Source organism: Lepidochelys kempii, chromosome 3, assembly GCF_965140285.1.
Source record: "Lepidochelys kempii isolate rLepKem1 chromosome 3, rLepKem1.hap1, whole genome shotgun sequence".
In the NCBI taxonomy this organism is placed as follows: domain Eukaryota; kingdom Metazoa; phylum Chordata; order Testudines; family Cheloniidae; genus Lepidochelys; species Lepidochelys kempii.
Window position 1 is genome coordinate 161,364,986 of NC_136382.1, and position 21,674 is coordinate 161,386,659.

Consider the following 21,674-nt stretch of genomic DNA (forward strand, 5'->3'; position numbering starts at 1 on the left):
ATTCATTTTCCTTCCCTAATATTTTCACAGCTGCAGCATGCTTTGCATTCTAAATAGGGAGAGCAGATCAGGTTGGATATATTTGGATCATGCATTGTACTGTTTACCTGTTATACATATTCAATGAATGATTTTGGAACCTGTTTAAACTAAGTTGTAGGGACTAGATCTGTGAGTGCTCTTGGGGGCATGAGAAATGTGCAGAGGGGAGGGGAAAGATTCTTGCAATGTGCCGTGTGAAATACCAAAGAAACAGCCTTCAGGGTTTCTCCTCAGCCCACAAATAGTAAACTTCAGAGGGGGAGAGAGAGAGAGAGCTTGGGAGAGGGCGAGTGAGCAAGCAAAAACCTTAGCAAACACTGAGTTCTGCAGCTGGCAATTTGTAAAGCTCAGAGGATGAATGGGCCTTATCTTAAAGATGGCCAGGATTCCCATACATCTGACCTCAAGAAACCTCCATTGGAGAAGGTTAATGTTTGGCCACACAGCAGCAGGTTTGGAGTTACCAACTTGTCCCCCAACTTTTTCTTTTGCCTCTCTGTCTCCTTGCTGTGCCAAGCAGGCATGCTCTGGGGGCACCCCCAGTGCCTGGACTACGGACCCCCTTTCCAGCCCCCTTTCCACCTGGAGTTCTGCTCTGCCTATGAGACCTTTGGCTGCTGTGACCAGGATAAGGACAACAGCATTGCAGCTAAATACTGGGAGATCATGGATTACATTGATCCCCAGGGCCACCAGCTGTGTGGAGGATATATCAAGGATATCCTGTGTCAGGTAGGGCAGAGGGTTTCAACCTGAAGTTTACAGTATGTTTGTGCATGTGTGCACGCTCATGTGCTATAGGTTTTCATTAAAAGGTGATTTCTCCTTGTCATCCCTTTTACATTTGTGATGCTGTGGGGATGTGTGGATTTGGGGGAGAGGGGACAGTGGGGGTAATGTTACTAGACAATGGTTATTGCATAGTTTGCATTGGGATCAAAGTGTGGCCAGTTACCACAGGGATAGATGTTCTGTAACTGCACGTGACAACATCAGGAACAATAGTTAATAATGAATTACTATTTTTTGATAGCTGTAAGTGCTGATGAAATGAAGGAGGAGTGTATCCCGCTGTTGGGAGGGGGACAATACTAGCCCCTTTGTAACTAAGGGAGGATTAAAAAGATCAATATTTATTTTTCATTCTGCTCATAAATATAGGGTGACTTGGATGGCAGATTATACAGGACATGAAGCACAGTGTTTGCATTCCCAGGTCTCATGACGGATGTGTTTAGATTGTGCTCCTGCCTAGTACACTGCAAACGCTGTGGTTATTAAAGTAGAACAACATTAAGAAACAGCTAGAAGATTCATGCAGCTGAAAGATCCGGAAGCTTCAGCTGTTGCCTTTCCCCTCTACTTTTCTTCCCACTGCCCATCTGGCTCATGGAAGCAGGCAGTTCAGTAGTAAAAGCTGCTCTTGGGTTCCTGTGTGTACAATGATTTGTGGGCAGAAAGGACTTGACTTTTTAACAGGTATGCTAATCATGCTGGTCATGATTTACTGTATGCCAACACAAAGCAGCCAAAAAACATATTTTTGCTTATCACAAAGGTATAAAATTCTTCCAGCTAATCCTTCTTAGCTTTCAAATATTATCCATGTTTACTAAATACTTCCACTTTTATAGTCTCATTGGTAAGAGTCTGGAGTCACCTTGGAGAAACCAGCTTTCAGAAAAACAACAGCAACATTTCATCAGTCACTTACAACCAATAAACTAAGAAAAAATTGAATCTGGCCATGGCAGAGATAATTCACACTAACGTTTAATGACTGAGTGGCCTGTGGAGGATTTCCTGTATGTGACGGTTAGAAAATAAGCACACACGATAATAATAACAATTAAGACTGTTGCATCTTTATACTTTGATCATAAGTCCTGATATGTGTAGCTTAGTGTGAATTCATTGTAATCATATTTCATAGCATATTATAAAAATATTGGTGTATATTTTTAAAAATAATTGTCTCAGTAACTTGAGATCCTAAAATAATGACTTATCTATTAACTCTTTGATGAAAAGTGATTAGTGACTGCTAGTTTTTAATGACCTGCCTCTGCTTCTATTGCTGTTAATGTCAACACACTGGGAACAGGCTAGGCTACTTCCTGAGATTCAACTGTTTATTGGATTAGCACAGTCAGCAAGGTTCTTCTGCATAATGCTTTTTTCCCCTCAAGTGAAGTCAGCCCTAGCTTTTTGATCCAATAAGTAGTAAGGACAGATCATCATTCCACCAAATCAAGGACATATTAATAATTAGTAATGATTGTTAAATGTTAACACATGATGAGTGCTGCACACGATACAAAACAGACTCTGAGACGCTTACAATGTCAGGATCCAATCTTGCACACAGCTAAGTCGATGGAAGAATGCGTCTGCCTCCCCAAGGTGAAGTTCCTACAGCGATGGAAAAAATGTTTGCATCAGTATAGTCTGCATCTACACTACGGGGCTAGAGCAGCACAGCTATGGCACCATAGCTATGCCATTGTATCACTTGTAGTAGAGACATGGCCAAAGCCCTTTCAGTCAGGTGCGTGGAAGCCAATGCATCCATTCTATGCTAGAAATAGTGGAGAACAAACAGGCCTGCTTTGGTAGCAAGTTGGTGTTAAGAGCTGATGTAATGCGCTGCAAAGAGGAAGCTATTTGTAGTGCACAACACCTTTTATTGGTCCTACAAAACCCAGGAGCCATGCTACACGTTCCTGAGTGCCATCTCCTGGCACCTTATCGATATCTGTTTACATATATACAGACAGAGAGCACTCTTGTAAGGAGTGGTTTAAAAAGTATTTTTCTGAACAGCTTTGCCTCTGTCACAACCTAGATCACCTGCATTTCTCTTTATAATTTTAGCTGAAGTGAAAGCAAAAGATCAACTCATCAACTTGTATAAAGTGACATGACTCCACTGACATCACTGGAGCTGCTCCGATTTACACCCGCTGACAGTCTGGGCCATATTTGCTAATTATTTGATTGACTGATTGAAAACACTTAGGGCTAGATTCTCAGAGGCTGTAAAAGGGTAGCTAGTCTGAGATATGCCACCTGAGGATCTGGTCCATACAGTCCATGTGAAGCCCTGGTCAAGACCTGCCCTTGATGTCCTTAAGAAAGAGCACTGAAAAAAGGTATGTGGAGGCTGTGTGGCAGCTGATGCCCCAGGAGGCAATCCCTGGTAGCACACACTAGAATGGCAGCTTCATCATCCTTTGAGAGGATGTAAGGTTTCCCTGTTCAGCTGGCTGGTGCAGGGGAAAGGTGAATAAAACCTTGTTTAGACTAGGATTGAAAGATGTGATATTAGCATGTGCTAGCTAATGTCATAATTGGCATGTTTTAAGGTTTGTATACAGATGAGGCACAGTAACTTGGCATGTGCTAGGAGGAATCCTAAAGGCTCAAAACCAGAATATGACTACAAAGGACACAATATTTATTCTTTTTGTAACTCCCCTCCCAACCCTTAAGCCAGTATCATGATTGAGGTGGGGGCTGACTCATGATTTGTGAATGAGATGTGAGTGTCACAGGGCCTGTCTGTTAATAGCTAATAGAGATTCTCCTTTAGTTCAAGTGGTAAGGGCCTGTGCTTTTTGAAGCAGAAGCATTAGAGTTCTATCCCCACTGTCTCCAGGAAGGTCTGTGTGACATGAGTGAGACAACTGTGATATGCTAAATGGCCCCAGATTTGTCACAATTAATGTAATTGTGTTATGCTCACAATTACAATTTGTTACACTTAGTGAGAAATCAGTCATTTGTCGTGAAGGGAAAATGATAGACAAGTGACATCTGGATATGAGGATCTTCAGCTCTATTAATTAATTGAAATAATAATTCATTCCCTTTCCTCATCCCCCACTGTCCCCTCCTTCCACAGAGATGGGAAATGACTAGTGATTAGTATGAGATTGCTTAATCATGGTGGTTTTACATAGACCCCAAGGAATGCCTTCACCTCAGACATTTAGCCAAAACAATGGCGGTTGTCTGCATTCCTTGCAACACTGACAATGAGTTGGAAATGTGAATAGTTTAGAAACAGCAAAGGCTACTAAGTGAATGGCTGGAAAAGAATGTCCCCTACTTAGAGGGTACACTTTGTTCAATACCTTAAACTGTAGAAGACCTTGCACTACAGTGATAAGGAGTAGAGGCTGGAGGGAGTTCATTAAGATTAGAGGTACTAAGGTTGCTTCTTGCTCCAGTGAGAAATGCATATCTCCCCCACATGCATAGGCGCTGACTCTGTGGGTGCTCTGGGGCTGGAGCACCCATGGGGAAAAATTGGTGGGTGCTCTGCTCCCACCAGCAGCCAACCTCCCCGCCCTGCACCCACACCCCAGCTCATCTCCATCTCCGCCTCCTCCCCTGAGTGCGCCGCATCCCCACTTCTCCCCCTAGCTCCCAGCACTTGCCACCACAAAACAGCTGTTTCGCGCGGGCAAGCGTTGGGAGGGAGGGGGGAGGAGCAGGCAAGCGGTGTGCTTGGGAAAGAGGCAGGGCCGGGGCAGGGATTTGGGGAAGAAGTCCAATAGGGGCAGGGAGGGGGTGTGGCAGGGGTGGAGTCAGGGTGGGGCCGAGGGCAGGGGCATGGAGCACCCACCAGCGCTGGGAAAAGTCAGTGGCTATGCTCACATGTAAGCGCATTTGGATACTATAGCAGTTGCCATAGTTCTTAGCCTCCTGAACACCTCACACAGGTACAGCAGAGTGAACTCCTGAAGCCGATGGAATGACACCAGCGCAAAACCAGGGTGAGAGGAGCATCAGGATTTAACTGATTGTATTTTAGTTTCTATAGAGCTTGCACCAACAAATATACAGGTCAAGTATTAATAGAAACATTATTTCCTGAAGGGTGTAACACAGAAACCCAGCTGGGTGAAAGACTAGTGGAATTTTGCAAGATTGGGTAGGTAAGTGTTAATACCTCCATTATACAGATGGGGAAAATGAGGCACAGAGCTGTGAGCACCCAAATGTTCAAACTTGGTTGCCTAATGTTAGGCACTTAACCTAAATCTTGCACATCTAAAAATCTGATTAAGGCATGCAATCTTTAGGCATGCAAGAGTGAAAATGGTGACCTCAATGATTTGTCTGTGATCACACAGAGAGTCAGTGGGGGATCCTGGAATAGAACCCAAAAGTTTTAAATCCCAGTTCATGCTAAATTTGATCATAATTCAAGGTTATGCACTGACTTAAATGGGACTCCACACATGCTTAAGGCTTTTCTTAAATGCTTTGTTGAATCAAGACCTTAAATATCTCTGAAAAATGCAGTGGAAATATTCTTCCAAGATTGTTTAATTGGGGCTATTTTGTCTTACTAATTATTTGCATGTTACTGACCAATTTGCTTGGATGAAGGCTACTCAGTGCATCAGGAATCTGTATACACAGACAGACATGTAATTAGTTTGTATTTATTTTCATAGGAGTGCTCCCCATATGCTGCACATCTCTATGATGCAGAAAACCCCCAGACACCTCTTAGGAACCTCCCAGGACTTTGCTTTGACTACTGCTCTGAGTTCCATTTCAATTGCCGCTCTGCTATTACACTGCTGACTAATGATAAACACATTCAAGAATGCTGTGAGAGGAACAAAACCCGCTTCTGTAACCTCCTTAACATACAGGACCAAGACTATTGCTACCCCAATGTGCTGAAAAACACAGACCTCAATCGCAACCTGGGGTCAGTAGTGGAGGACCGCAAGGGCTGCCTTCAGCTGTGCCTGACAGAGATTGCTAATGGGCTGAGGAATCCGGTACTGATGCTCCATGCTAATGACAACACCCACCGCATGTTTGTAGCTGAACAGGTGGGGATCATCTGGGTCTACTTGCCTGATGGGAGCCGACTGGAGGAGCCCTTTCTAGATATTAAGAAAATAGTGCTAGCTACCCCATGGATAGGGGATGAGAGGGGTTTCCTAGGGATGGCTTTTCACCCCAAGCACAAACACAACAGAAAATTTTACATCTATTATTCATACATGGACAAGAAGAAAGCGGAGAAGATCCGGATCAGTGAATTCAAAGTTTTAACGTCTGATGTCAACAAAGCTGATCCACGCTCAGAAAGGTAAAGCTTATTCAGAGCCATTTTGACTGTATCAATTTCTCATATGACCACACAGGAACCTGCCCAACTGCAACATCTGGATCTGAATACTGAGCTCATGACCATTCTAAGTTGCGCAGATCCAGGTGTTTGGCTGGGCCCATTAAGGAGATTGCTAAACAGAGACAGAAAGTGTTGTGAGTGCTGGTTCAACGTCACACGGTGAGCCCACACCAGAATGGAAAATAGCACCAAATTCTCCTTCTCTAACCTTTAGACACACTGCCTCCTGTCCGTGCCCTGTGAAATGTAGCAGTACAGTGGCAGCCTCAAACACACCAACTTTTCAAACTGTGACCCCTGTAGAGAATTAACTCCTGCTCTGAAATTGCTTTACAAACAATAATATTAAATAGGCTGTGTTTTTATTGCCCACTGCAAAGGCATTTTATTGCAATGATAACATAAATATCATACACCCATCACAGGGCTAAAGGAACTACAGAAGTTCTTAGTGGCACCAGCTTGGTCTCACCTCTAATAAAAGTTAAACTGCTCAGAACGAGAACATCTTTTCTGGGGAGGCTGATTCTGTCCCTTTCACTCATAGAAAAGGATTTAGTAATAATTTTGTCACTTGTGAGCTTCACAGTCTTGCTGAAAGACAGATATAAAACAAAAACCCAGTGCCTGTTTCTCACAGTGAACATTTAAAAGGCAAGAAACAGTTTTCACCCAGAATAAACTTTGAAATGCATTGGAAGATTTGTGTTTTTGAATGAGCACTGGTATTTTATTTCTGTGCCGGTGGTTGGTGGTCAGGGGTGCAATTAAGGGAGAGCTGGGGGGGACCCAGGGCCCCCCCCCGGGCCCCTGACTGGAGCTGGAAATTTGGCTCAGTCACTTTGGGATGGTCAGGCCAAAGCTGAGTAGTGTTGTGCCTGCTTGGCCCCCCACCTCTGCAGTCCATCTGGTGCCCACGAGCACTGGGCACGCCCAGCTCCTAAGGAGAAGTAGAGCAGGGGGAGTGGAAACTCCCAGTGCCCAGGAGGGTGGGAGGACTGGATCTGGGCTTTTTTGGTGCTTCTTGGGGAAGCAGAGATGCAGCAGGAGGAGGGGATTCGCCTGTGCCCTGCTGGGGATGTTACTCTTCAGCTTGATCACCGCTCTGGGTAAGAGCTCGGACTGAGTGTGGGGTGTGGAGACCACGAAGCTGGGTGTCGGGTAGGGAGCTCAGAGCTGGGTGCAGAGGCGGTGTGGATGGGTTGGACTGGGTACAGGGGGAGAGTGTGGGACAGAGAGCTGGGGCTGAGTGCAGGGGAGGGAGAGCTCTAGGCCCCCTCCTTAGGAAAATTCTGGTTGCGCCCCAGCTGGTGGTGGATTCTGTGCCACAAGGGGCACAGATGGCATCACATTTTTAAGCCCCCACCAGTAGCAGGTTAAAAAAGTCTAATGGTGTTAGGTCACCTGACTGAAACCATTCCATACGGTTAGTGGCTGATAGCTGCAGAGCAGCTCCGGTGAAATAAAGCTGATGGATCTCATTCCTAGTCCCAGTGGCAAGTGTCCATATTACAGAAACCCCCAGCACAATGGGCACTCTGCTTCTAATAAATAATACTAATGAAGTTTTGGCATTTCTATAATGCCTTTCCTAGAGGGAACCCAAAGCAATTTCCAAAGGAAATAAGTTTCCGAAGAACCCTCTGAAGGAAGTACTATTGTCCACATTTTACAGATGGGAAAACTGAGGCACTTGTTAGTGTCCTTGTTGGCAGTGTGAGGAGAGAGGTCAAGGATTGAATGGACACTGGGGACTGAAGTGTCCTTTCACTTCTAGAGGTGGCTCGTCTGTGTTAAGATGAAAGTACAATGGTGGCATAGCATGGGTGCAGCCATGCTGTACGTGTTCTGTGGATCAGCAGAGAACTTCCGCCCCAAGGCCTTGATGTCTGGCCCATTTCCCTGGGCACTAACAGACCCCTGACACCTTCATCATCAAGTGCTAGAAAATGCACCCAACAAAATTAGATTTTAAAAATCCAGTTGTAAATATAGATTTCACAGTTTATTATGGCTGAAAAGTGCCTCTGGACTGTCAAACTTTCTGAGAGCTCTGCCTTTACAGTAAGAAAAGAACAAGATCCACTGAGTTATTTGAATTTACCATTTGCTGAAAGGGCAAGATGAAATCAATGGGAACAATCAGTGCCCACCTGCTGGTTATGCACTTATCATAGACTTAGGGTATGTCTCTACATTTGAGCTGGGAGGTGTCATTTCCAGCTCACGTAGACTTACCCGCATTAGCTCTGCTCAAGCTAGTGCCTGAAAATAGCAATGTGTCCCCAGCCACACAGGCGGCAGCTTGGGTTAGCCATATACCCAGGGCAGGCAGGATTGTACTCGAGATGGCTAGCCCGAGAGGCCACCTGTGCTGCCATGGAGGCAATGCTCCTTTTATGTCCACGCAAGGTGGGAATCACACCTCAAATGTAGACATACCCATAAATGGAGGGATGTGATTATCAATGGACGTGAAAGGTCCTTGCTTAGCCTGGGAACAGTAAGATATCTTGGAAGGATATGTTCTGCAGATAAGGGGTTCCACTTATTGTGCGGACTGAATAGTAACATGTTTCTCTAACCCAACAAGACACTGAATCTTGTCCAGGGGCTACATCTGTGGTTATTTCTCTTTTCTTTCTTTTTAGGAGTCTTTTGGAACTTGAAGAACCAGCTGCAAATCATAACGGGGGGCAGCTCCTCTTTGGCATGGATGGCTATCTATATCTGTTCATCGGGGACGGAGGGAAAGCTGGGGACCCTTTTGGAAAATTTGGGAATGCTCAGAACAAGTAAGCTGGAGGACAGGTTTATGCATCTCTCATGCTAGTGCAATGCATTGGCTTAAAGCATGATGAGACAGAACTTGGACTTTTAACAAAACAAGAGAATGGACTGATCAAGCAGCATTTTTGTTGTACTAGTCATTGTAAACCAGGAACCACATCTAAGGGTTGGTTTTGCTACCACGGTCCATCCATTCTTTTGCCCCTCTGCTGAGACAAGGGTGCTAATGAGTATCATTTATGGCGGTAGTTTTTGTGTTGATTGAAGAATATTGTAATGGGGCTTCCTGGCTGTCACACTGTGGCCACGTGGAACTTCACAGGGAAAGCAAAGAGAGACCTGATATCTCCCTTCGCCAGAAAAACACAGATTCTTTGTGAGCTAAAGAAAAAACTCCATTAGCTGGGTGCAGCAGAGGGCCTATCGCACACAGCCAAGCAGTTCTGATGCCCTTCAGGAGAGGGCAGTGATGCTTGTGTACTCCCTCCACTCCCCTAATCCAGTTCATTACAATATTTATTAGAGCTGGTTGAAATTTTTTAAAATTTTAAATATTTTTTGATGAAAAAAGGGACAAATTTTTCATGAAAATTTTCACAATGTTCCCATTTTCCCACCAACTCTGAGATTAACATTTATGAACCTTGATTTACCTGACAGTCTCCTTAACCTATTGTTCATGCCTTGCCTTACTTTCAGGAGTACATTACTAGGAAAAGTTTTACGGATAGATGTGAATGGAAAAAGTCCAGATGGAAAGCATTATCGCATCCCACCAGATAACCCCTTTGTCTCTGACCCCAAGGCTCTCCCTGAGGTCTATGCATACGGGGTCAGGAATATGTGGCGCTGTGCTGTTGACAGAGGGGACCCAGTCACTCACAAGGGACGAGGAAGAATATTCTGTGGTGATGTTGGACAGAACAGGTTTGAAGAAGTTGACATCATTGTTAAAGGAGGGAACTACGGCTGGAGAGCTAAGGAGGGATTTGAATGTTATGACATAAAGCTTTGCTATAATTCCTCCTTAGGTAAGCCAATAGCTTCTTGTGGGAGCTTTGCTTGAAAAAGCACACCCCATGCAATAAAAACAACAAGGAGTCCGGTGGCACCTTAAAGACTAACAGATTTATATGGGCATAAGCTTTCGTGGGTAAAAACCCACTTCTTCAGATGCATGGAATGAACATTACAGATGCAGGCATTATATACTGACACAGGAAGAGAAGGGAGTTACCTCACAAGTGGAGAACCAGTGTTGATAGGGCCAGTTTGATCAGGGTAGAGGTAGTCCACTCCCAATAATTGATGAGGAGGTGTCAATTCCAGGAGAGGCAAAGCAATATGCTAAGTACACTGTGCAATATGTACTTAGTTAATGACTGTACTGCTGCTTTTCCAGTGAACCTCTGTAATCTGAAGTCATGTACAGGAGGATGGGGAATATGTTCCTGTCTGATAAGAAAACATACAGCTCCCCAGCTTTCCAGTCCAGAGGCACTAAAATACAAAACATCCTGGCATCTCAAGAATTCCGTGTTGTGCATCACATTGCACAAATGGCAAAGGGCCAGTACCCATTGCAGTCAACAGAAGTCTTTCTATGGAGTCCAGTAGGCACTGGATTGGGGCCTAAATGCATTATGGGGAATACTTGCTTTCCTCTGAAACGTCACGTAGTGGCCACTGTTGAAGGCAGGCTACCAGGCTTGGTGAAATGATCTTATAGCAAATCTTATGTGGGAGGCAGTATTGCCTACTGGATAGAGCACTGGAGTGGGCCTCAGAAGACCGGGGTTCTACTCCTGGCTGACTTTGTCTTTGATAAGTCATTTTAACCTTTCTGTGCCTCAGTTTCCCCATCTGTAAAATGGGGATAATGATACTGATCATCTTTGTAAAGTGCTTTGATATCAACTGATGGAAAGCACAATATAAGAGCTGGGTGTAATTATGTTCCTTAAGGATTTTGTTGACACACTCTTAAGTTAATAAAATGTAAATGACTCTGGGAACTAAGCTTGGCGTATGAGCGTAGGTATGCAGTATCTATCTACACACCACATATGTGGTGGTGATTGCCATATGGTGCCATTATTGCAGAATACGCCAGTAGTTTTTAACGAGGTCCAGCACTGTGGCCTAAGGATCAGAAAGTTTACCATGTGCCTGTGTTAGGCTTGGCTGCTAGGCTTCAGATTTTAACTCCTTACATTTTTCTATCTGTGCTGTTCAGCATAAAAAGAAAATCTCAGTCATACTGAAAAAGTGCAGACAGGACTGAAAGTTTTCAGGAGCAGAATGTCAGTCCCCCCCAAAAAGAGCTGGAACCACCTTTCAGGGTGCCAGGCATAAAGGGTGGCAGTAACTTATGTTTCTGGTAATATGTGTGATCCAGCAGAATGATTTTCAGTTGCTGCCCCTACAAGCAGTTGCAATGTATAAATCTATTGAGCTGAGCTGCAACTTCCTACTTCCATATTTTGTCTTTTCAGTAGAAAACTGAATTTTTAATGTTAATCTTTGTTAAAATGCTTGATCCACTTAGCCACAGGTAACGTTTCATGAACTCTCTCTGCAGCATTTACCTGATGTAAAGAATATTGGTCCAGCATAATAATGAAGTTCACTGGCTGAGTCTTGTTAAGCCACATAGGCAGCTCCTTAAAGCCTAGGCCAAATTCTCTGCTGGTGTAAATGGGTGAAACCCCATTGACATGAACCAAGCCACTCCCATGTGCATTAGCCCTTTTGGCCTCCATTGTATACATCAGTATTGTTGACCAGTTGCTCTTTGATCAGCGAGTCCGTGAAAGCTGTTCTGTTTTTTCTTTTGTGTGTATTTAACAGATGACATTCTTCCGATATTTGCCTATGGCCACACTGTGGGGAAGTCCGTCACTGGAGGATACGTGTACCGGGGGTGTGAATCCCCAAACCTGAATGGCCTCTACATTTTTGGTGATTTCATGAGTGGGTGAGGGAGATAAGTTTCCATTCTTTTCTATCCAGCTATCCTTATATTTGTATGGCTTCCATATCTGAGCATTCTGAACCCCTCTGGCCCAGTCAGTGAACGTCCTAGACAGTCAGCGTATTTAGATCAATCGTTTGGTTTGGTCCATTACAGAGACAGCACCTGTAAAGTTCTGAGCTGGATCTGAACTTCACCCAAATTAGAGCTTTCAGGAGTGGGGTTTTAATTCAGGCCCAACAAAAGAAAATTAAACCCAGTTTAAGGATCAGGGTTCCAACTAACCTTTTACTTCCAGTGATGCATGATTTTTGCAGGAATTAACCCTGAGAATGGAAAATTTGAATCCTACAACAAAGGTTTTATTTTTCATCCAGCCGCCTTATGGCTTTGCAGGAAGAGGAGAGGGAAAATAAATGGAAGAAACAAGATATTTCTATTGGTAGCACTAAAGCCTGTGCTTTCCCTGGGCTGATTAGCTCCTATAACAAATTCATCATCTCCTTTGCTGAAGACGAGGCAGGTAATGCATTTCCCTGACCATACTTGTACAGAAAACTGGGTTCTGTGTTTCAGGGCGAATATATGGGGTTTGGCTGCCCTTGGGAAATGTTAGTGAAGACCGACTGACTGCACAGGGGTGATGAAATATCTCAGCATTGCAGTGGGGGTTCACAGATGGTTCAGACAGTTCAGAAATATGCCCAGTCATGAGACCTTGTCAGTTTTTCCCACGTACCCCGGACACACGTGATGCAGAACTCATGACAGCTCATTATAGAGCTCACTAATCACTTGAAATTTGAATCTGGATCTGAACTCGCTCAAAGTTGGGTGGGGTGGTTGGATTCATGCCCATATACATTTTTAAATTTAAACAAGCAAACAAACAATGTAAGAGTATGGGTCATTGCAATGCAATCCTCTTCACTCCAGTTCTTGCAGCCAGCTGAATCTCTTCCTCATCAAGACACCATTCTCATTCACAATGGCAACACTAGGAGTTCTGGTCTGAAGAGACCCTGGTTTGGAAGGGGCGGGGGGGGGGGGGGGAGGAAAATTCCTTTTTCTGTAGCTGGTAGGAATGTCTCAAAGCTTGGTCAAGGATTTAAAATGTCATCATGACTATAACAAAAGTGAAATTACCAGTAGATCCATTGGTCATGCCTTTGGGGCTTCTTGAGTACAAAGACCTCTCCAGTGCATAATGCAAAACTGATCTCAAAGCTTTAGATAGCAGGCAGCTGTGCTCTGGCAGAATTTGGAAGAAGAGGGGGAAGCCCTCCATAATAGCTTATGGTTCAGCAGAATATGGATATCGTCCTGTGCTTGTAATGGAAAAGATCCTGGATGATCTCAGACCGGGGAATAGTAGGTTCTTACACATTTGGCTTCCATGTCTAGAAAATGAAAAATAAGGCAGGAGACACAGACCTGGGGAATACAGAAGTGTTGTTTTAGTGTAAAACACTGACAGGCTTTAGCCTCTGTTCTAGTAATAAGTGGCAGGGATGGATGTTAAACTGCGGTATCAACTCTTCCTCTAAAAATTGTCACAGTGCTGTAATGTAATTTGAACTGCAATAATAGTTTCGCTTGGTATTTGCTCAAATTACAATAACCTCCCTAGATATTATACTGATGCTAATGAAAAATATGAATTCTAGGGATAGTAGTCAATTTCTCCAAATATGAACCTGAACAGCCCAGTAACAAGAGACTTTTGTCCCAAATGATTAGCCATTCTAGAGCCTGTTTGATTTTTTTGGTAGTTTATAAGTCAGCTAAATATTTTGTTTTTGTGTGCGTTTCCTCTATTTATAAGTGCTGGCTGCTTTACTGGATAAAAACAAGCCTTTTAGAAAGTACACTTATAAGATATACCCAATAAAATAATCTTTTGGGGTGTCCTCCACAGGGGGACACAATGGCCCTGATGCTGCATCGTGATTGGCACAGGACTGCTATTCCTGAAGTCAGTGGGTCTGTGTGTGGGCATTGCAATCTGCCCACATGGATCACACTGTGAGACCAGGCCCAAGGTGTGAAGAAAGATTTTGAATGAAACAAATAGGAGTGTGTCTTCCTTTCCAATTATGTGATGTAATGGAGGGGCAAGAGAAGGGGGGAAATGGTAGTGCACCTGCAATTATTCTGTGCATTTGCATCTGAAACAGCTTATATTTTTTTCTCTCTGTTTGTTTAGGGGAGCTTTATTTTATGGCTACTTCTTATCCCAGTGCCTATGCACCCCATGGAGCTATCTACAAATTTGTTGATCCTGCAAGGTTAGCATTAAGATCTGGTTTTCCCTTGCATGCTGCTTTATAATCAACACAGATTATCTAGTTGGCTCAATAGATGTGGAATATATATCAGTAATCTACCCATCTATGTTTTGATCTCAGTTACCCTATTGTACATCTTGAACAACGCCACTGGCTGAGGGAAGTTAATTCTAGAATTAGACTGACATTTGTATTCATTTACATTACTTCAGACTTAGGCTGGTACAACTGAGAATAGAATCTGGTCCAAAATCTGTTAAAAGTTTGGGGACAATAAGGTTAAAAACTATTGACTTTTTTACAAGTCAAAGATACAACACAAACTTGTTTTAATAGTACAAAGTAATAATCAGTACCCTTCAGGTTCACAACGGAGATAGCCTTTTTCTGTCTATACGTCAGCCAAGGACCCTATAAAACAAACATCAATTAATTTTGTAATGCCAAAAAGGCCTTTCACCAAAAATTCTCTCTTACCTCACATAACTTTAACCTGGCTGGCATGTTCCTCTCATCACAAAGGAGTTAGTGACCTACGAAGTATTAAAACATGGTAAATGGCTGACGATACATGACACGAGGGGGGGGATCAGTAATGGGTTACAGTGCTTTTACCTCTAGGCCACTAGTTCAAATCTAACCTGCATAAGGCTACTGTCTCACTAGTGAGTTATGTGAAATTAGTGTTCTCTAGGAAATTCCTCAGGCCCCTAGCTTTTGTTCACATCACAGTTAATGCAGACTGGCCCCATTGTTGTCAGTCAGCCTCAGCAAACAAGCCAAGAACTGAATGGGCCATGCATGGGGAGCTTGATCGCCACGCCTCCTGCTGCATCGGTTCTGTGCTTAAAGGATTTAAGTGTTTAGCGTAGTCATGCCAACATTGTTCACTACTTCATAGTGTCTTGGAGCACAGGCGGATAAATGCCCGCTTTGGGGAGGTTAGCCTGCTGGCCCTGCCCCCTTCTGCCCAAGGCCCTGCCCCCTGGAGCCCTGAACCCCTCTCCATAAAAAGGAGAAGCCCTAAGCAGCCTGTAGCAAAGCAATGACTCACCAGTGCAGTGCCTCCTGATGGTCATCTTAGGAATTAGCTCTCCAGCATATGGAGCACCCTCTGCAGGCTGGTATCTCGCCTGCTGCTGGCTCCATGTCCCTCCCAGACCCCAGTGCCCTTTACGCTGGGGTTCTACCCCAGTAGTACCCCTATGCTCTGGGTCTCCCCTCCCAGGGGAACCCCCAACCCTCTAAACCCACCTTGCCTCAGTGGCTACCACCAGTCATCATCTAGCCCCCGCTCACTGGGGCAGACTGCAGTGTAATGGCCCCTCATCATTAGTAAGGGGTTAGGACCTGCTGCCTTTGCCTATCTCTGGGCTACCCCAGTACCTTTTTGGGCCTTTACCAAGGCCTGTAGCCTAGGGGTTTACCAGGCTGGAGCACCTCAGCTCCCTTTGTCCTTCCCCAGCACTGCTCCAGCTCTAGATATCTTGTTCCCAGGCAGCTAGCCCTTCCCCCTCCAAGGCTAGAGTGAGACTCCTCCAGCTTCTGGCCCACAGCCCTCTTATCAGGGCCAGCTGGGCCCTAACTGAGATGGCCACACCTGTGGTCAGCTACACAGTCAGCTTCCCCCAGCTGTTCTTAATCCCTTTCCCTGCTACAGCCCTCTCCAGGGCTGCTTTTAACCCCTTCAGGGCCAGAGCAGGGTAATTACCCTGCTACAGGCCCCCACAACTGGAGGAGCCCTGGCCTGCCTGCCCCAGCCACATTGGGCTGAGCCTCTGCTGCCAGCCCCCCAGAGCACCAAGCCAAACCGCTGGCCCATTGCCCCTGAAGGCCCTTCCCCGCCTGAGCCGCTGGCCCCCACCACCAGTGCCAGGCTGTCGGCCCCCTGAGCACCAGGCTGGTCCAGTGCTGGGTTGGCCCCCTCGAGCACTAGCCCCTCCTGCCCCTGAAGGCTCTCCCTCAGATGAGCCACTGGCTGCCAGTGCTGAGCCACCAGCTCCCCAAGCCTCCAGCCTATCCCCACTCTGAAGCTGCCGGCCCCCTGAGCGCCATCTCCTCCCCCCACTGGCCCCAGAGTGCCTGGCTGAGCCTCCTCACTCCACCAGCCGCTAGCTCTCTCCGCCCCGAGGAGGAAGGATGCAACGATCAGCAGGGACCTGGGGGTGTGTGTGTAGTGGAGGAGACGGTGGGGTTCTTGGGGATGGGGTGGGGCAACCGCAGCCCAGGTGTCTGCCAGTGGATTGGTGGCAGTGCCAGGGAAGTGCCCATGTCTTGGAGTTTAAGGTCAGAAGGATCATCTAGATCATCTAGTCCAGAAACTTTTTTTTTGCTGGGCTCCCCTTTGAAAACATTTCAGGCTGTAACAACCCCCTCACAAAAAAGCGATGACCCCCGCCTCATAGCATACCCTTACTTCTGCGCTGCTGCTGGCGGTGCCTTCAGAGCTGGGCTCTCCGCCCGCGACCCCCCTACAATAGCCTTGTAACCTCCTTTTGGGTTGGGACCCTCAGTTTGAGAAGCACTAATCTAATCTGACCCCCTGCATATCACAGGCCATTAAATTTCACCCAATGCCCCTATGTTGAGCCCAATGACTTCAGTTAAACTAAAGCATGTTACTCGTGAGGAGACTCAACTGTTGTGTGCCACAGGCAGAGACCAGGAGACACCCAGGTGCCACCAATGCCTGACTGATGAGGTGAACCATATCCAGGCAAGTCATGACCCATACTGCAGAGAAAGGTGAAAAAACCCAATTAAACTAATTTAAATTGAAAACAGATTAAAAATGCTTTGTAGTCTCTAAGTCTCCTGTGAATTCCAATGTTATGAACTTAGGTTAATGGGGTTTAGCAGGGTCAGCTATGAATCAGTTCTCCCGGGTGGGTCTATTAGGCTACATTTTGATAATCTTAGGAGGCTGTTGAAAAGCAGTGATATGCTGGCACTTTCCTGAATTGTTGCCATCTATGACTTAGCAAATGTACTGTAGGGATTTCTTCTGGATTTGCACACAAGGAAAGCTGGCTTGCAAGAGTCTACTGCATGTGTTCTGAGGTTCTACTGTGTAAATGGAGAAACCCAGCGTTACCTTTTCCAAGAAGCCTGAAGAGAGTTTCCAGGTGGCCAGCTTCCTGCAAGGACGCAGCTCACTAATGAACAGCATTACTTCACAGGAGGACTTGCTGCTTGCTCTACAAGTTTTCCTGAAATGAACCAATTTTCTTTGCTGAGTTTCAGAAGTTTCTCCCCTCACCTGCCTTCTAGAGCATGACTGTGTGTTTAATCTTTCCCTTGGTCCTTTGCATGGGCGGTGAACTGCTAGCTGGGGGATGCTAGGCCCCAACCCTGCTCCTTCCACCTGAGGCCCCAGCCCTTCCGCACACACCCCCTGCCAGAGCCCCACAGCCGCTAGCCCCAAGCCAGAGGCTAGCTCCCTGGAGCGCTGGGAGGGAGGAGTGGCACGGCACAGCCCCCACCTCCCCAGCCCCGGGGGGAGGGGCGGCGTGGCCCCGGCCCCAGGAGCGTGGGCAGAATGGAACAGCCTCCTCAGCCCTGAAGCACCAGGAGGGCGGATGGCGTGGCCTGAGCCACCCCACAAGGAGACTGGAGCTGCAGCAAGTGGGAAGGAAGGGGGGCTGGGGCAGAGTGTGGGCAGGGCCACACCTGGCTGTTTGAGGAGGTACAGCCTCCCCCAGCCTATAATACCCACCGCCCATAGTCCTTTGGAGATTTATTTTTTTTCTTTCTTTCTGCACCTCATCTGGGGTCCCTGCTAACTAGGTCTCATTGCTTGTCTGTTTGATTAAGCATCTAACTTTAGTAAGGGCCTGATTTTCAGGAGTGCTCAGCATCCACAGTTCCAATGAAAGCTGAGGTTGCTCCAGAAAATCAGGGCCTTAGGGCTTCACACACTCTGGCATCTCAACAGATAGGGGCAGCGAGTGAGTTGGGTAGCAGTCTAGCTCTCTCAGTTGTCACAATCATAGCTCTTCCATCCTGATTTTTCTTTCATTGCAATTTAATTTAGTTTTGTTTTATTCTACTTTTCTCTGTTGAAGGTGACCAGATGTGAGGAGCTTGGCACCTTGGTGATATTACAGAGTGAGGTAGCTAGCAAAGAAAAGAGAATTTTATGTAGCACCTTTCACAATAGTCTCCCCAAAATATTACTCCACAATAATAAAATGTGAACATTTTTCAGTGAGAAAAGGCACACTTTTTTTGTGAAAAGTGTTCCTAATTTCTGACCCTCTCTAATTGCAAATGGTCTGGTTTCTCCTGAGGGCACATGACCTAATAAGGAGGATTGATGTGTGATCTCTGTCTCTCGAAAAAGTAAACTTCCTGATCATTTCCTAGATAGTCACATGTGCCTTTTTATCTTTTAAATCTGTTTTCAAGGAGAGCGCCACCTGGGAAGTGTAAACACAAGCCTATTCCAGTGAAAACAAAGAGTAAGCGTATCCCATTTGCTCCTCTGGCAAGTAAGTCCTTAGGTTTTCATTTTATTGTGTGGAATCTCAGAGCTGTCAGGTTGAAATGTACAGCATTCATTAAAGCGAAAGTACTATGCAACAGCTGTTGTCGTACAATAAGTATGTTAATTCATGTTTCTGTTGCATATTAAACATGCTGCTTCTACTTAGTCTCCTCAGAGGAGTTTGGAAGTGGTGAAAGTTTTTTAGTCTTCACTACAGCAACAGAATGAGCAGAAAACACGAGAGGACAGATGGTGTTGTGGTAAGGCACTAGATTGGGACACTCAGGGGACCTAGGTGCAATTTTGGGCTCTGCCACAGACTCCCAGTGTAGCCAAAGTCACTGTGGACTACATTCACAAAAGTATTTAGGTGCCTACCCCCCTGACTTAGGTACCTATGTTCAGGTTTTTGGCACCAGTGTGATTCTCAAGACTTCTGCTTGGCTGCTGCCAAACCCTGTAGGTGCCTAAACTCACTCGGTGGCTAGGTTTTTGTTGTAAAAGTTTCTTGGGCACCTAAATTTCTGCCTCTAGGCATGCACACTGCTGCCTCCCTCTAGATCTATCTCCCACCTAGGCCCCCGAGTGATTCATGAGCCAGGGGAAGACAGGTGCTCCTCCACCTAAATTACTTGAAGTGCCTAAGCTGGTAGACATGCTCATGGGCCACCTAATTCCATAAAAAAGACCCAGGGAAGGGAAGAGGAGGAGGTCCACTTCCCCCACAATTTTTAGCCCACTGGTTAGTGCACTGCCCTTTAATGAGCGAGATGCCTGGTTCACCTCTCATGGGAGTGGCTTAACCACTGAGCTATGGGCGGCTGTGGGTCTCCCCCAGTCTCTTCTGTTGAAGCTGTTCCACTGTGGAATCCCTTTTCCTCCTCATGTGGAGGGGGGAACTTGAACTAGGGGTCTCCCACATCCCAGGCAATTACCCTAACCACTGGGCTAAAAGTTATGTATTCACAACACCTAACTCTCTTTGTGACTCTAACCCTTAATCTCTCGGCACTTCAGTTTCCCCAGCTGTAAAACTGGGATAATAATACTTCAGTTCCCCTGCCCTTTGCCTGTGGTCCATATTTAGATTGTAATGTCTATGACTCAGGGATTGCCTCTCATTATGTAGGTTGAACAGTACCCTGCACCATGAGGCCCCACTTGGGCTTGTAGATACAACTGTAAGATAAATAATTAATACTAATCATAATAACGACCTGTCAACAAACTGGAGCTGCCAAAGAGAAACTTTATCTACCCTTTTATTAAAATCTGCTTGCAAATTCCATCTTACTCTTTATGTATTTTGGCCTTTTTCTGAACAAATGTTCCATCATCTTTTTTCATTCTAAGAGAAAACAAACTTATTCTTAAAAACCCTACAAGAAGCAGCCAGGGTTCATATTTAATGGAGGAAGCAGATTCAAAATGAGAAAAAAGTGAGGCAGTGTTCAAGCATCACAGTTTTTAATCTCTTTTGACAGGCAAATATGTTGTCTGCCTGCCTGCCTGCTTGTCAGTCTGCTAAGGCTCTTTTTCAGGGATATGTCTGAGTTAGTGTTTTGCCTTAAACCAGGAATGCTGAAGCATTTTAATTATTTTTCACAGAGACTGTCCTTGAACTGCTTAATGAACCCCCAACAACCAAGCCTCCCAACACATCCTCCATCTCCACTGGAGCCACCACAACAACTTCCAAAAAAGCCAAGAAGCCAGCTTCCCCAAAAAGCTCCACCAAGCTGTCAGCAGCAAAGCCAACTGTGTCTGGCAAAAAGAGGCAGGCCAAAGGATCCAAGACTAAACTAGATCCAGCAGAAGAGAAGACAAAGGTTCCAAAGGTATCCAAAGCATCACGTGTGACATCTTCGCCAGACAGGAAAGGTTCCCAGCTAACCAGAGCCAAGAAGAAACTTCTCCCCAAGAAAACAACAGCAGCGAACGAGAAAAAACAGAAGAAAAAAGGAGTCAGATCAAGGAGTTCCCTCTGAACACAAATGAACTCCCAATGGGCCAAAAAGAAAGCAAGTGATTGAGAAAAAGAAGACCAGTTTGTGGCGTGAACTGGAGGTTTCCAACATGGACCTTATTAGAAGAATCAGACCTGTGTGCAGTTTTTGTGCCTATAACATGTTCATAAGATTATGTGGGGGAAAATTCAGTCTTGGTGAATGTGTGTTACTTCATGAGTTTAGCATGAGTGGACCTATATGTCCTATTATGACTTTAACTGCAGCAAGGTTTTCCCATCCTCACAAGTTTCCCATTCTTTGCAAATCTTGCTTTGAAGGCTATTTTCTGACATTAGCAGTTATACAAAAACCTCCACTGACTTCAGTGACAGTCCCACAGGTGCAGTGAGGGTAGGAATTGGTTTTCAGGCATTTGGATTTTTAACCTTCAAGGGGTGTAGCCAGAATAAGGATTGTAGGATTAGACAGCAGGTGTCTATCGGTGGGCTTAACTGGTTATGAGGGGGTTCATATTTTAATCACGGTATATGGAATAAATACATTGAAGCTGCCTGATTTTTTTTGGTCAGTATTTTATCATCCTTTGCCACTGAATTTCTTATCTGTCAAAATATATTTTTAAAAGAATCACCTTCTATTAAATACTCCAAAAGAAAATCTGAATGTGTGTTTATTTTAGGCAGCTGTCTACTTAGACATATTTGTTATTATGTGCCTAATTTTCAAAGTTGCTGAGTACCTGGAGGTCCCACTGATTTCCAGGGGGGCTGGAGTTGCTCAGCACAGCTGAAAGTCAGGCCAGTCATGGCTGGGCAATTGCTTTGAACAAAAATTCAAGCTGATCCAAACCACCCAATTGAAGCAAACTGAACACCAAACACTGTGAAAAGAGTTTGGCAGACATCTATCATGGCAACTTACACTCCCCAAATCACATAAACTGAGGGCCAAATCCTGACCC

General features: G+C 45.3%; 1 protein-coding gene across 1 annotated transcript; it reads left to right on the forward strand.

Annotated features, from left to right (window-relative positions):
• The first annotated feature begins 396 nt into the window (after positions 1–396).
• On the forward strand, positions 397–21,115 carry HHIPL2 (HHIP like 2). Its single transcript, XM_073335280.2, has 9 exons — positions 397–774; positions 5,511–6,163; positions 8,857–9,000; positions 9,695–10,026; positions 11,846–11,972; positions 12,347–12,492; positions 14,176–14,257; positions 18,665–18,747; positions 20,352–21,115. The coding sequence occupies exons 1-9, from the start codon at positions 397–399 to the stop codon at positions 20,729–20,731; spliced, it is 2,325 nt and encodes a 774-aa protein (XP_073191381.2). The 3' UTR covers positions 20,732–21,115.
• The last annotated feature ends 559 nt before the right edge of the window (positions 21,116–21,674 follow it).

Excerpts from the sequence above, each read along its gene's own strand:
- HHIPL2 (XM_073335280.2), top strand. The coding sequence starts at position 397 with ATGAATGGGCCTTATCTTAAAGATGGCCAGGATTCCCATACATCTGAC. Across the intron at positions 12,493-14,175 it reads CTTTGCTGAAGACGAGGCAG|GGGAGCTTTATTTTATGGCT; the intron begins GTAATGCATTTC and ends CTGTTTGTTTAG. Across the intron at positions 18,748-20,351 it reads CCCATTTGCTCCTCTGGCAA|AGACTGTCCTTGAACTGCTT; the intron begins GTAAGTCCTTAG and ends TATTTTTCACAG.